The sequence below is a fragment of the Gadus chalcogrammus genome, chromosome 9 (genome assembly GCF_026213295.1).
Source record: "Gadus chalcogrammus isolate NIFS_2021 chromosome 9, NIFS_Gcha_1.0, whole genome shotgun sequence".
In the NCBI taxonomy this organism is placed as follows: Eukaryota; Metazoa; Chordata; class Actinopteri; order Gadiformes; family Gadidae; genus Gadus; species Gadus chalcogrammus.
In genome coordinates this window covers 13,035,259-13,049,977 of record NC_079420.1, presented here as the reverse complement: position 1 = coordinate 13,049,977, position 14,719 = coordinate 13,035,259, and the positions used below count along the sequence as shown (strand labels likewise).

Below are 14,719 nucleotides of genomic sequence, written 5' to 3'. Positions count from 1 at the left end.
GACAGCGTATTTTCAATGACAACTGGTGCATGTATCATCGAGAGAGCGCGCCCTCTAGTGGTTGACCCATCTTACTGCAACAATGATTCATTCATTCATATATTTCACTAATTCGTTGAATACTGATTCTGTATTTTTTACGCTAAAAATCCAATACACTAAAATAGGCCTAGGGTTTAGGTAACCTAATTTCACACATAATAGAGGGCAGGAAGGACATTCTAATAAACTGGTTAATTTACTTTGAATTCTGGATAAATAATTAAACGTGAATTTCGTTTTAAAGAACAGATCAAACAGAGGAACAAGATTTCAACCTATGTGTAGCCGCTGTTTGCTTATTAGACAGTGTAGTCGATTTTCTATTAGTTGTTTTGGCCTATGCCGGGGCCAAACCCTAATTCCAAAGTCAATTTATGGTATATGTTTTTTTGTAAATTGTTGCTAACTCTACGTTTAAATGTAAACTAAAATGTCGATAAAAGTACTGTCCCGGACAAATAATTTATGAATAAATACAAATAAATGTTAAGCAGCCATATCTTCGACGTTATAAGTACAATGTAGGCTACACCATTCTTTCAATAATGTATATAACATGTGAACATTTTCCATGAATAACCTACAGGCCTACATCATATAATGCATAGGGTGGTCATGTAGCTGTAGGCCTCCTTAACAAAACGATTGTTATCTTTGAGAGTATCATATGACAACTTTTAGGTATTATCAGGTCAGCAAATAAGAACCCTCCTACTTTGTAAACGACACACAACCGGACACCAGTTAATTAGGTTACACCCACTAGTGTAAAACCAGGATTACTTCCTTCATTTTTTCAGCAGCGTTAGAACTGTGTCACTTGGAGCCGCCAAGCCATGTGTTGAAGGTCTACCTCTTTACCGTGTGAAAAACATAGTTAGGCCTACAACACTGCCCACAGCTAAATAAGTAGGCTTATACCCACAATTAGGTGAGAGCTTCGTCACACATTCATTGAGTCACTCAATCCTCCTCCTTCCTAATAAATATATTCCAATATGTTACATTACTTTCGGATGACGTGTAATTTTCCATTCCATTCGAAGTAACCTGAGATCTGTGTTTAGTTAGAATTATGCGTACATAATGGAGCATAGATTATCTGTTACCATGGGCGACTGAATTACATGTTCCTGCACAGATAGCAACCAAGGACACTCAGAACACGAAAGTTAGCGTGACGGAGGAGGACCTGAAAGCATTGTCTGTGCTGTGTCCTCACTTTTGTTTAATAATAGGGCCTACATCATGAAATAAAACTTTACAAAAACAATGAACCAATCTGAATAGAATCACCAAATTAGAAGCCATTGATCTTGGATGAATGAATGGATATCATTATTAACATCACAATAATAATAAAATATATTTTAATACATGTTGTCCACTACTGGTGTTTTAATCCCCATCTCATTTCATAGGTCTGCATATTTACATTTGTATTATCACAGGAATATATGCAACGTTTCTTTAATTTTCTTCCTGAATAAATATACATCCGGCTAGGTCATGTTTGAACTCTGAACCTAACGAAACCGATAAAAATAATAAAGATCTAGGTGTTCACCCTTTACTTACTCAAACCAACTTCTACAACATACCAAGTTAATGAGGTAACTTCGAAGCTGATGACAAATTATAGTAGACATAGTATTGATTAAGATCAATATAAATCTCTCTCGGCATTACTACCAATTCGTCACAAGAAATGTTTACTTTGAAGAACTCGGATTGGTACTGAAACAAGGCTATAATGTGTGCCTTCTTCTTATTGGCTGACGGAGATAGAATGACGAGGTTCAAAACCCAATGGTAGGATGCCACACTCTGGTTAGTTTAGAGGGCCCGCTTATCGTAGCCTCACCAACGCTTTCTCTTTCAAATCGAAGCCTACATTTGGTCTTACGGAATCCCCTTCTGCCTATATCTCATCGATAGAGGCGACCTGTATCTCATTTGCACGGCGTTTTCTACCGTAAAGACCATCTCCATCACTGAAATGTTGAGATTATTGGTTTTAGCTTTTTTCGCCGGGTGTACCCAGGCCAGCGACGTCCTAGAATTCACAGATGACGATTTCGAAAGCAGGATCGGAAACCATGATATGATTCTTGTAGAGTTTTTCGCCCCTTGGTAAGTCATGTGTATCTAGTGCTTTGAAATTGTAGACTACTATGCAAAAAGGGTTTCGTGCAATTAATGTAAAATGGGCTGTAAACTGCTGGGTGCTTCAAACAGGCTCTTACGTTGCTTATCATTCTTTAATTGAAATGTCGGAAATGGCTTAATCAATGCCATCCATAGATAAGGTTTCGTTGTCGATTCGATTTAGCAGAAACGAAACATTTTCTTTTTGGGAGGTCTTTCTTGCATTTGAACTACACTCCTACCACTATCTTAGCCGGTTAGCGGCTAATGCCATGGCAAAACCTACTCGATTTGCTACTACATTATGCATGAACGGCAAAGAAATGCCATTATCATCCAGCCCAATTGCACGTAGCTTAAATATTTTGCGAGACCCTTTTTAATCCACCAGGTCAGCTGTAAAATGTTCCTTTCGAAATGACCACGACGTGAAAATGCTAAGGAAGTTAGTGTGTGGTTCGGCCCTACACTGTTGTAACGTTCTGATTGGCCTGGGAAGTTTTGGTGGACACCTCTGATTGGCCCCTGCTATACTGTTCTGTAGTTCTCGATGGAAAACATGAACACGCTTGAACGCCTTGGTATTTTATCACAGTAACAAATTTTATTAACTAACGTAATATTCTTACCGTTCCACCTTAATATTGTCATTCAAGTTTAGGCTCACTAAATTGATTTTGTCAGATTGGGGCTTGCTTTCCTGATCGATGACAACTAACATGATTACTTGCACCTAAATCAATTATCTTGGTATCGTATTTAACGCATGGTAAAGATTTCCTCTGAGGCATTAATCGTGTACAACAAATAATCCTATCCTTTCTTTCACTTAGGTGTGGCCATTGTAAACGACTTGCACCTGAGTTTGAAGTAGCAGCCACTCGCCTTAAGGGCATTGTCGCATTGGCCAAGGTATTGCATCACCTAATGGACTTTGAAACTCACTCTGTATTGCATTGATGGCCAAACTGTGCCAATGTTATCATGTGATTTTCATTATTTTTAATTACATTCAAGGTTGACTGCACATCAAGCAACACTGTCTGTAGCAAGTATGGAGTCAGTGGGTACCCGACTCTCAAGATCTTCAGGGATGGGGAGGACGCTGGTGGCTATGATGGTCCCAGAACCGCAGGTGACTATCTGTCTGATGTCTCTCAACAGTTGACAAGTCCCCTATGGTAAACCTCTCATTCAGTATCCTTGAGAGTAATTTAATTTGCCGACCATTTTCCTTGGTGGTTTGAGCGTTTGCCTTCTAATCTAGGGGCCGCCCCCTGCTGCCGACTGTTGGTTGGTTACCTTATCAGAATAATAATGCTTAATGTAGCCCTACTTAACTTCACGCTTTAGCTGAGAGCCCTGCTGCATACCATTAACTTGTTGTTCAAACCCATGTTGTGGGTTGTTATCCAGGGGCCACACCAATTCATGTTCTTCTCCCTCTGATTGGCTCCTTCCAGACGGCATCGTTAGCCACCTGAAGAAACAGGCGGGTCCGGCCTCTGTGGCGCTCCAGACTCAGGCCGAGTTTGACAAGCTGCTGTCAGGCAAAGACGCATGTGTTGTAGGTGAGTAGCTGGAGGGGTCTTTTCCCCCCGACATTCTACTGCAACAATCCATTCATTTGTGTACATTGGTAAAGATTTGAAATGTCTTGTTTTCCTTTTTATGCACCACCGTTGCAATTCTTAAATGGTATTGGTAAGGGTGTGGCTCAACAGTAACTGTAGAAGTTCAGCCAGACTTTGACACATTTCTGCCCTTTTATTCTAAGGAACTACAAGTTATATTTATCTGGAATTAACTTTTGCAAGTTTTTAAAATTGGTGAGCACTTCCGAGGCACTATTCACAATCCATTAGTGCATCAATGTGTGCAAAAATGCATAATCAACTACTTCACCAAACATGGATACTGCTATACTCAAGAGCTGAGGAGGTAGACAGGTAGAGATGATTGGCACCCCTTCTTGAATATCCTCTTTTCTTTACAGGGTTCTTCGCTGATGGTGGAAGTGCAGCCCAGGCAGAGTTCCTCAAGGCAGCCAGTGCACTGAGGGAGTCGTACCGCTTCGCCCACACCAACTCTGAGGAACTCTTGCAGCAACAGGGTGTCGAGGCAGAGTATGTTGTACTTCTCTTGCAGTTCATCCTTGATTTAGTGTTCTCTTGTTAGAGTTTTAAAACCAAGTAAGAGAAGTTCGGAGATCATGCAGAATGACATCTGAAGCGTGTCTCTGTTTGCTTTACAGCGGAGTGATCCTCTTCAGACCCACGGTGCTCAAGAACAAGTTTGAGGAGAGCACCGTGGCGTACAGTGAGGACGCCTTCACCAGCAGCAAGATCAAGAAGTTCATCCAGGACAACATGTGAGTGTGCGGATCCTATTTGACCAAATGCTTAGCTGGCCTGTTTTGTTTATATTACATCCACGGATTCCCGCTCTACTCAACAATATAAATGACTCCTAGAATCCTAATCACCCCCTGGCTTTCAGGCAGAAAGATTTATCCAGAATAGGGTCTGCAGACATTTTCAAATTACAATGTTGGCCTCAGTTAAACATTGCCCTGTTTTTTGTGTAAATCCATCTCTCTAAAGAACATTATGTAAAACTTGTAGAAGTTGACCGACAGACTTTTGTGAAACCAACTGGCTGTTATGGTTTCCTTCTTCTGCAGCTTTGGAATGTGCCCGTACATGACCGAAGACAACAAGGATCAGCTGAAGGGGAAGGATCTGTTGGTGGCCTACTACGATGTGGACTATGAAAAGAACCCCAAGGGTTCCAACTACTGGAGGAACAGGTTGGTACCAAGCCTAGCTTAAAGTCGGCTTTTTACACACTTATATTATTCTTTATGTGCTATTTTAGTCTTTAAACGACAGGGACACACTTGGGTGTAGTGTCAATTTAAGTTGATAGGGGAACATTACCATCACTTTTGCTTTTAATTTTGAGGATGCTATTTTTATATTTTTTCATTCAATACAGATATTAGTTAAATGGGGATATAAAAAATGACGTGTAGCAAGTCCATCATCTCTTTTTATCCATGACTGTTAATTTGCTGGATGTTTCTTCTTCAATCACCCAAATTGTCTATACTATAGTGTGTGTACAGGCAGCTTAAATCTGTTAGATTTACTCCAAACTGAAACCACAAAGAGCCATAGAGCCAGGTCCCAGTTTGGGTCTGAAGATTCTAATCAGGGGGGGGGCCTGTTTGTGTACTTCAGGGTTATGAAGGTGGCCAAGAGTTTCCTGGATCAGGGAAAGTCGCTGAACTTTGCGGTGGCCAGCAAGAACGTCTTCAGCCAGGACATCGCTGAGATGGGTCTGGACGCCAGCACCGGGGAGCTGCCCGTCGTCAGCATACGCACCGGCAAGGGAGACAAATACGTCATGACCCAGGAGTTCACGTAGGTCCCGCTGTCTGAAGAGGAATCAGATAGATTACCTCTTGTACTGAACTTGTCAACGTGAAGCCACAATGGGGACTTTTCAAAATTTTCCTCATGTTTGTACAATATTTCATCGTTTAATTTCCTGGATAAATGCCACGGAAATATAAAAGATAAGTTACTCATATTGACAATGTAAACTGAATAATACGGAAATGGTTTCTTAGATGCACTTAAGACTTCTTGTGTTTTTGATCTCTCTGTTGCAACCTGTTCTTAAAGTTGTTTCCAGGAAGCAGATTTCCAGAGCAGATTATTTGAATGATGCCATTTGCTTCTCTTAGACGTGACGGAAAGGCCCTCGAGCGCTTCCTGCAAGACTACTTCGATGGCAATCTCAAGCGCTACCTCAAGTCTGAGCCAATCCCAGAGAACAACGACGGCCCAGTGAAGGTGAGCGAATTGGCATCTTCTATTATGTAAATAATATTCTGTAGAGCTGTAATTTTATCGCTCTTCTTCCCCTCGTGCAGCTTCCAAACTGTTCTTATATTTAGTGAAGGGAATTATCAAATCAAGAATATTTGTTATCTTTTGAAACTTCTTGCCATCAACTTTCACAGTAGTCCATGCTAAGAACTTCAGGCGGCCTTTAACAGTTCTATTTTTTTCTTATCAGTCTCCATTGACCACGACCACCTTTTCCCTGACGCCCTCTAGGTTCTTGTTGCCGAGAACTTCGACGCCATTGTCAATGACGAGACCAAGGATGTTCTGATTGAGTTCTACGCTCCATGGTGCGGCCACTGCAAGAGCCTGGAGCCCAAGTACAAGGAACTGGGAGAGAAGGTGAGGCGCGATGGCGTGTATGTGTTGCGTGCGGGTATTGGGTCAATGCTGACATTGGCATATCAAATCAAAAATCTCGGAAAGTATGCGATATTCAGTGTATTCATTTGGTAACACTGGAGTACCAATTAAGAGCCATGGCTTTGAACGCATCGGAATTAAACTAAATATGGTTTGTATGCCTTGCAAATGAAAAGGAAATGACTGCACAGCACAAGCACTTTTCAAGAGAAGGTGAAGGAAAAAACTGTCTGGCCTAATTAACAACCTGTTATTATTGTTTGGCCTAGGTAGAGTTCTTTAACATATTATCCATGTACTCTTGCAACAAGCTGTTATAAGAACATCATCACTTTTTTGATTTGACATGTTTGGGAATATTTGTTAATGTGTGCGTGTGTTAAAAACGACCAATGGTTTCCCTCTTCCGCAATGACAGGTGGCCAATGATCCCCATGTGGTAATCGCCAAGATGGATGCCACAGCCAATGATGTTCCCTCCCAGTATGACGTCAGAGGGTGAGTGTGGCTCCAGCCTCAGCCTGGATTTAGTGCAGTGATGGATATTTAATTAATTAGATCATTCCTCCCTTCCTCTTGGACTCATCATTTTTATCTCCTTATAATGTCAACAGATTCCCCACATTATTCTTTGTGCCGGCCGGAGAGAAACAGAACCCAAGGAAATATGAGGTTTGTAAATGTTTTTTTGTAATGTGTCTGTGTCTGTATGCGTCAGTGTGCATTTGTTTTAACTGATGGTTTCCATCTGTGCTCTGGCTCCAGGGAGGACGAGAGGTGAGCGATTTCCTGGCCTACCTGAAGAAGGAGGCCACCAATCCCCTAGTGACAGCAGAGGAGCCCAAGAAGAAGAAGAGCACTGAGCTATAAACCTCCATCAGAATGGAACCACAACCCCCCCCCCCCAGAACCCCGTGGTCCGTTGTGAGGAGCCGAGGAAGTCCTTAAGGAAGAACTTAATTATATTCCAGTTTTGTAGTGAACTACAGAATGCTCTAAAAGCCAAGTCAGAATGCCTCGCCAAACTTCCCTTTTTTTTGGGGGTCTTTGGATGCTATTGGAAATACTGTGGTAGGTTGAGAATAATGTGTGGCCCGGGCCTGTCTGTTCCAAAGTCAAACAACAAATTAGTTTTAAACAGGGACAGTTGGCAGCAAATTTGAGTTTTTATGTTTGGTTTCCCCCCCCAGTCTGTCTACTACACCTCTGAATGCTGCACTTTGGTTAAACGCCGTTCCACTCATTTATCTCTTTTTAGCTTTTTGTTGTCATCTTCTTGACAAGGGGTATTGGTAATGGTGATTTGATGTTTATTTTGTACTAAGTCTTTGTTTTTGTACATTGGAAGGATTATGGAAATAAAAGGCCCACAAAACTCGAAAGAATGTTGGGTTAATTGGAATAATTTGGCGTTTGTTACATCCTCCTTTTTTTTGATTATTAGTTAAAATCTGACTTTAAACAGGCTTTATTTTTATAGCACATTTTGGTATATGGCAGCTTACAGAATATTCCAGAAATACTTTACATTAATTGTACAACTAAAATGTGAATAATGATTCAATGGCACAATACAAATAAAACCACCTTCTTGATGGGTAAATTGGAAATAAATGTGAACTTGGTATGGTTGGTGAGGCAAAGAGTACACATTTTCTACTGTATGCATTTTGTAGGGACTATTTAACAGTGCATGCAGAGGATTTCACTCAAAAGGAAAGTTGCTACCACCTGAAAATGTGCATACAGCACCACCTACTGTAGTGGAGTTTATGGCTGGTCACATTAGTCTCCATGATCTTGTACAGTTAAGGAACCTTAAGAGATATCCCTTCAAGTTCCAACCAGTCTCGAAGCCTTACCATCCCTGCACCATGTAAGGCTTGCATATTCTCGACCATGCCTCAATGAAAGAGTACACGAGAATCGGGTGGTGTTTTCTACAATATATGTTTAGCTCACGTCTGTTGTAGAGATTGAGTTAGAGGATGCTCTTTTTATTTGAATTTGTGCAAACTGAGGTTGGCTCAGATGGCCGGGGTTCATAAAAATTAGGTACCATTACATTTCTTGGCTCAATTCAGATTATCTGGATCTATATACTTGGCAAAGTATCGAATCAGATTCATTCATGTCATATATATTCAGAACAGTATTCATTTCTGCATGGGTGGATTTATTACATTCTTTGTTATCTGGTATTATAATGGTCTAAATTCCCAAACACTAAATTAAGCCAAATGATTGGTTGAGGCCCCGATATCATTCCCTTTAATCATAATGGTTTTTTTTCCACACAATAGAAGGCAATTTCCTCCACAACTAAATATGTATTTAGTAACCTTGGTGTTCATGGATATCAACTAAAGAGTTAATGGCGGCAATTGTACTCTAGTGCTGTCATATTGGTTCGGGTTCGCGAAATGTGCAGATTTTTTTGTTCAGTGGTTGATTTATATTTATTAAATCTATATGTGCAATGCTACTCCGGTACGAAAGGTGGCAGCAAAAGCAGTCTATATGGCACATGCCACACTTCAAGCAAGCGAAGCAAAGAGCACGAACGGTCCTGATCTTCGCTGTTTACACGTGTTCCGAGAACGGTATGACCCTTTATGTCTAAATTACACCTGGTAGAAAACATGTAGGCGATGTTTCGTTTGTATATATAGATATGATCAAATATGTTAGATGATCCTTATTGTATGCGTCTTCAAGCTTTGTACCCGTAGCTTTTCTGTTTGTGTCAAGAGCTAGCATACCATGGGGCAATCGCCAGGGATACAATACCAAAACCTTATTTCTCTTACATTCATTGTCTAAACTGTTGCAGCAGAGTGTCTTCACCCTTCTGGTTGAACAACAGTACGGGTAAAGGGTTGGGGCGCTATCTCCTCGGCCTCCTAGCTTGAAGCTCGTCAAGGCCTCGTGAGCAGCCCAAGCCCCCCGCTTAGTTGGTCCATGGGTCCGACTCCGGACTCTACCTCGCTGTCAGCCACTCTCAGCTGCCACTTACGGTTACATGCTTTGTCACAGTCAGCGTTGACTCTATTTTCGGCCTCTACACTAAACCTCACGCCGTAGCTCAATTTAGGTTCATGCACATGTAATGTAAAGGAACAGCGTCCCAGTGCTACATAACTCCGTTACTTGAGTTTGTACGTTACATCTCCAATATTGTCAGTTCTCTGTTGATTCAGATCGAGATACATTTTGTGTTACCAAACATTATAATCAATTTAAGACTTCCCTACTTCATTACGTTTGAAATGGACCGTACAATATCCCATACCTCATAATTATGCACTTCATGGCTTTCCCTGAAATCTTTCATGGAAATCCAATTATGAAATTTAAGTTTAGTATTATATTTTTCACAATGGTAAATATTAGATCATATATTCTACCTTTCTTAGCAATACTATTGTAGCCTTATCACAGGGAGGTTCGGCCAATGCAATATTACTTATAAGGGCCATGAAATGCTTTTAAAAGTAGGTCATTTTAAATGTTTTGACTGGAAGTGTAAATGTATTCAATGCACCCAAGAGCATATACAGTAGCTATACTAGAGCTGCTCTCCAAATGTGAGTAGGTAAAGCTCATGCATGTCCCAGACATTTAAGTAAAATAAGGTGCATGAAGTGAATGGTTAGTAACTGTTAGTCTCACTGTTTATACAGTTAAACTAACACTTTAGACTTAAGTGTACAAGCTAAACTTGTTTTGTGCCAACTCTTAACAAAACATTTTTTAGCTGCTGTGTACCGGTTAAAAAGGCAAGAGAATACTGTTCTATATCTAATATTGTGACTAAAGCAAAGTTTGTTTATCATTGAACCTTTTTTAATAAAATTGTCTCTTATTGTCTGCAGATATGACTCCATTACCAGTTGCACCGACTGATCAATGGATGCATCGTCAAATCGGAGTGGAACCCTTCACACATCTTCTCCCAATAACTATAGAGATTTATGCAGGAAAACCATGATGCTTGGAGTGGCCGAGACCGCCAAACCAAACCGCAAACGCCAGTGGAAAAGTAAATCCGCCAGCTTGAAGAGGAAGAGAACCGAATTTCACCCAGAAAGCCTTGAAATTAACACCATGGTCAAAAAAAGCCCAGCCTGTTTCCCGAGCACCCTCAGCTTGGGCGCTACAAGGGCTGACGAGGCCGAGAGCGGGCAGGAGTTCCGCGGGTCCCAGGCCTCGACCTCATCCCTTCACCACAAAGTAGCCCAGCGCCCGGGGGCGGGCCCGGCTCTCGGCGAGCGCTGGGAGTCGGACAGCGGCTTCTCGTCCGAGGCCAGTCCCCCGGTGAGCGGGCGCAGCTCCCCGTCGCTCTGCCCGTCCCCAGCGCTGCTGGTGTCCCTGGACTGCGAGATGGTCGGCACGGGGCCCCGGGGACGCTGCAGCGAGTTGGCCCGTTGCAGCATCCTGGACTACAGCGGTAGCGTGCTCTACGACAAATACATCAGCCCCTGTCAGCCCGTCACCGACTACCGGACGCGCTGGAGCGGCATCCAGAGGCACCACCTCCTGAAGGCCGTACCCTTTGCCGAGGCCCGGGAAGAGGTGAGGGCGGCCGTATGTCTGACCGCCTCGGTCTGGGTCTCCCTCTGTCTCTCTGATGTTCCTATGCCATCATGCATTGATTGCCATCTTTAATCTTTGACTTTGAAAATTATAATAATTATGTCCGATACGTCCAAGAAAGGTCTTCAGCTTGACTTTGGGCCTCATGCAAGAGGCTGCCACATTCACTGCTGTATTCTGCCGGCATTTTTGATGCTCTTAAGTTAATAGATAATGATAATGCACAATATTGTAATTTTTTTTGTTCTTTTTCCTTCTACCACTTCCTCTAAAGTCACTTGCTAACCTGACATGAATTTACAGAAGTATACATTTTTTGTTTGCCTCTTTTCTCTAGATTCTCTGCATGCTGGAGGGCAAGGTGATCGTGGGACACTCCATCTACAACGACTTCAAGGCCTTGGACATGTGCCATCCGTGTCACATGGTCCGTGATGTGGGCAGCAGTCGCCACGTCAGGAAGCTGGCGGGCTTCCCCCACAACCGCTGCCTCTCACTGAAGATCCTGGCCAGCAAGCTCCTGGACCGGAGCATCCAGGTCAGTTGGCTAACAGACAAACACTAATCATGTGCTCAAGGAATTTCGGCCTTACTTTGGTGGGATGCTGGGCGTGTCAGATAAGTCATGGTCTGGTTCGTTACGTGGTTTACGGGCATCATTTTTGGTCAAGTTTTTGTATTAAGGTTACCATTTTATAAAACCAGGGTAGTATCTCAAGGCAAAGCTGCCCCCCTTATTAAAAGCAAAAAAAATAAAAAATAGAAATATATAAAAAACAGCTACAAAATAACCTGTAAGGCAGATTACCAGGCGTGCCTGAACTTTACAGATTCTGCATTTAAAAATGTGACGGCTTTGCTGGGGGCACATTTCTCATGCTAGTCGAACTGGCCAAACATGTTGAGCCCTAAACAGCAACAACATCAGACTCTAACACTGGACAGCACTAGGTTAGTGAAGCCTGAAGGGAAAACAAAGACAAGCACGGCCTCTCTTTTTGTTGAGAGTCATCATTGTGATTTGCTTTGTATTTAATGAGTATCCCAGTTTAGAAAAAGTGTGGCTGTGATGACTCAAAACTGCCACACGGGGGGTTCCTTTTTTCCTCCTCTGCCGTACCTCGTTTCCATCCACCCTGAACCGTTTGCGTGTGCGTTGGCCAGTTTCGTTATGCCCCCATGAGACCGCCCAGAGAATAAGCGAGTTTCCAGGTTTATTGACGTGCTCGGAAGAGCCGCCTCTGCTATGATGACCCACAGTTTATTCAGGCCACTGTTTATCGGAAGGTTGTGTTCACTCGCAACAACTTCCCAGCCGGATCTTGGCTCGACTTTAAAGGGCTATGGTGTGTCTTTGCTTCACCAGAGTGGGAGGAAAGGCCACTGCTCGGTAGAAGATGCCCTGGCAGCTCTGCACATCTACAAGCTGGTGGAGAATGAGATGGAGAGCGAGCTGTGGAGCAAAACCAGTAAGAGCGAGGAGTTGCCACAACCAGGACCAGTCTCCATTGACCACTACATGCAAGACCAGTACTGGCCAGAGCACCTTACTGACGACGGCCAATGAGGAACGCGCTAGTGACTAAGGTGTCGTGGGATCATGCTGTAAGTTATGGATTTGGCAGGTTCTCATCTAGCTGGGGAGTAGAGAAAGATTTAACAGTAAATCGAATATATTTGGAGACAACATTTCCCTGATATGTTGTTTAATCTAAGTGCTGTATCTAAGAGCAGATGCAGCACACGCATATTCCGACAAATATTTCAAAGGGACCCTATTATACCTTGAGTGTTTGTGATTAGCCATTACCAGCTGCTGAAAGTCTGCCCCTTTTCTGTGCCTTAGTGACATCACAAGTGGGGGTGTCCACCTAGGTTGACACCCCCACTTGTGATGTCACTAAGGCACAAGAAATGGCCGAACTTGAAACGGCTTGTAATGGCTAATCACACTCTCACCTGGTGGTATAATAAGGCTCCTTTTAAGTGTAGCTGTGGGTTAGCAACATGCACATACCTAAAGGGTATGATGGGTATTACAAATCCAATAACTGGTCTGTGAAACAAAATGTTCTTTCTCGTCATGACATGAAATGAACGGAGAAATGTTATAAAAATATAATCTTAATGCAATGTGTAGTTTTTAACTTGGTTGTAAGATCTGTGAAACATGTGTTCAATAACAACACATTTTTTGCTGTTTTCTGGTGAATATTTTCAAATGACTAACTCAAAATGTTTTTGTGTTTTTGTGTGAGAAATGTTCTTAAAGTTTACTCTTAAAGTTGAATTTTTGCAAAATGCAAACCCTCCCAATACCTCCTCTTGCTCCTCCAATTGTACAGATGGAAAGGTTAATTTATATAACTTGTATATTCTGATTGGAGGTCGAAACATGGTTTTCAGGTGTTTATAACTTTGTCGGAGACGGTATTCTGTTGTGTTCAACACATGGCGCATGTTTTATCATGCTCCCATCCGACATGAACACAATAAAATTAAGTCGTAAAGCACCTCAGTACATTGTCTGTCATTTTACTATATATGTTGTTGTACGTTTTGACAAGATCCTACACCCAAAACAAACTTTATTTTGGTTCAAGCATTTAACAGCACAATTTCAAATGTACAAAATTCAATGAAACCAAGTTAACATTTCTTGAATAAGCTTACACCATTATACTCCAGCCTTTTTGTTTGTAGTACTGCCTATTAAGTTGTGGGTTTTACAACTGCGCCCAGTTTCTCAAAAGAGGTTGTCTGTAAAGCATTACTTTATAATCTTCTCTGGTCATGGTCTTTGGCTTCACTCTGCACTTCGTGGCCTGAAAACCGTCAATTAAGTTGATTCGATGGGTCTAAAGCGTGAAACCAGCGTGACATCACTGAAAATACAAAATCCTTCATTGCTCTTGGCCCTGCAATATGCTCATGAATAGTGTCAGAATCAGGGTAAGGTTCAGTCGATCATCCAGTAAGAAACCCTGTGGTTTGAGGCTCATGGCCTGACATGTGAAACACCTGATGGCAGGTCATTATATATGTTTAAGTGCGGGTTAATTGGAATATAATCATGTTGTCTATATTTTAGTCCCTATGCTGGTAGTGTCGTAGCTAGTAGTCGATTTTGGCATCAATGTCATGAATTGGGGAATACTTTTGATTGATGGAATACCATCAAGAATACTTGATGGAATACTTTTAAATTGATTGTAATCCATCAGCAGCCCTTGTATCTAGGGAACCTCTGAGTGAATGCTACAGGGACAACTCATCGATGTAGGGCATATCTTGGATTGTAGTTGGATTTCAGAATTTGGTTATTCGTTCCTGGCCCATAATGTTTTACATTTAAATAGGTTGGCTTAGCTTCTATACCTTAAGCACACAGCAACGTACGTAATAAACGAGGCTCAGGACATGGTGAACACAGAGCCTGGTATTGTCCATCTAAATTAGCTCCCTGGACCTTCCTGCTTAGCGGCTCAGTACGGGTTTATAAGATTGGGAGTGCTTTTTCTTTATTCCACAAGCTCTCTTTTTGCATTGCATCAGGAGGTAAAACTTGCCTTGGTGGCAGTCGAGGCTCGGGGGAACATGAAGGGAAAGTAAATGGCAATGCATGTTTTAATTCAGTGCTGCCCCCTGTTCAGCGG

At 42.1% G+C, this 14,719-nt stretch overlaps 2 protein-coding genes across 2 annotated transcripts; both read left to right on the top strand.

The window, feature by feature from the left end:
* The first annotated feature begins 1,844 nt into the window (after window positions 1-1,844).
* Window positions 1,845-8,094, top strand: pdia3 (protein disulfide isomerase family A, member 3). The gene is made up of 13 exons (XM_056599620.1): window positions 1,845-2,175; window positions 3,024-3,102; window positions 3,208-3,325; window positions 3,654-3,761; window positions 4,187-4,316; window positions 4,445-4,561; window positions 4,874-4,999; window positions 5,433-5,615; window positions 5,942-6,050; window positions 6,318-6,446; window positions 6,886-6,965; window positions 7,082-7,139; window positions 7,233-8,094. Exons 1-13 carry the CDS (start codon window positions 2,042-2,044, stop codon window positions 7,335-7,337), a joined length of 1,476 nt encoding a protein of 491 aa, XP_056455595.1. The 5' UTR covers window positions 1,845-2,041; the 3' UTR covers window positions 7,338-8,094.
* An 865-nt stretch (window positions 8,095-8,959) lies between these two features.
* Window positions 8,960-12,906, top strand: isg20 (interferon stimulated exonuclease gene). The gene is made up of 4 exons (XM_056599638.1): window positions 8,960-9,070; window positions 10,343-11,042; window positions 11,401-11,601; window positions 12,430-12,906. Exons 2-4 carry the CDS (start codon window positions 10,377-10,379, stop codon window positions 12,628-12,630), a joined length of 1,068 nt encoding a protein of 355 aa, XP_056455613.1. The 5' UTR covers window positions 8,960-9,070; window positions 10,343-10,376; the 3' UTR covers window positions 12,631-12,906.
* The last annotated feature ends 1,813 nt before the right edge of the window (window positions 12,907-14,719 follow it).

Coding starts and splice junctions, on each gene's coding strand:
- isg20 (XM_056599638.1), top strand. CDS start 10,377: ATGGATGCATCGTCAAATCGGAGTGGAACCCTTCACACATCTTCTCCC. Junction 11,043..11,400: donor TTGCCGAGGCCCGGGAAGAG/GTGAGGGCGGCC, acceptor TCTTTTCTCTAG/ATTCTCTGCATGCTGGAGGG. Junction 11,602..12,429: donor TCCTGGACCGGAGCATCCAG/GTCAGTTGGCTA, acceptor TTGCTTCACCAG/AGTGGGAGGAAAGGCCACTG.
- pdia3 (XM_056599620.1), top strand. CDS start 2,042: ATGTTGAGATTATTGGTTTTAGCTTTTTTCGCCGGGTGTACCCAGGCC. Junction 2,176..3,023: donor GTAGAGTTTTTCGCCCCTTG/GTAAGTCATGTG, acceptor TCTTTCACTTAG/GTGTGGCCATTGTAAACGAC. Junction 3,326..3,653: donor TGATGGTCCCAGAACCGCAG/GTGACTATCTGT, acceptor GGCTCCTTCCAG/ACGGCATCGTTAGCCACCTG.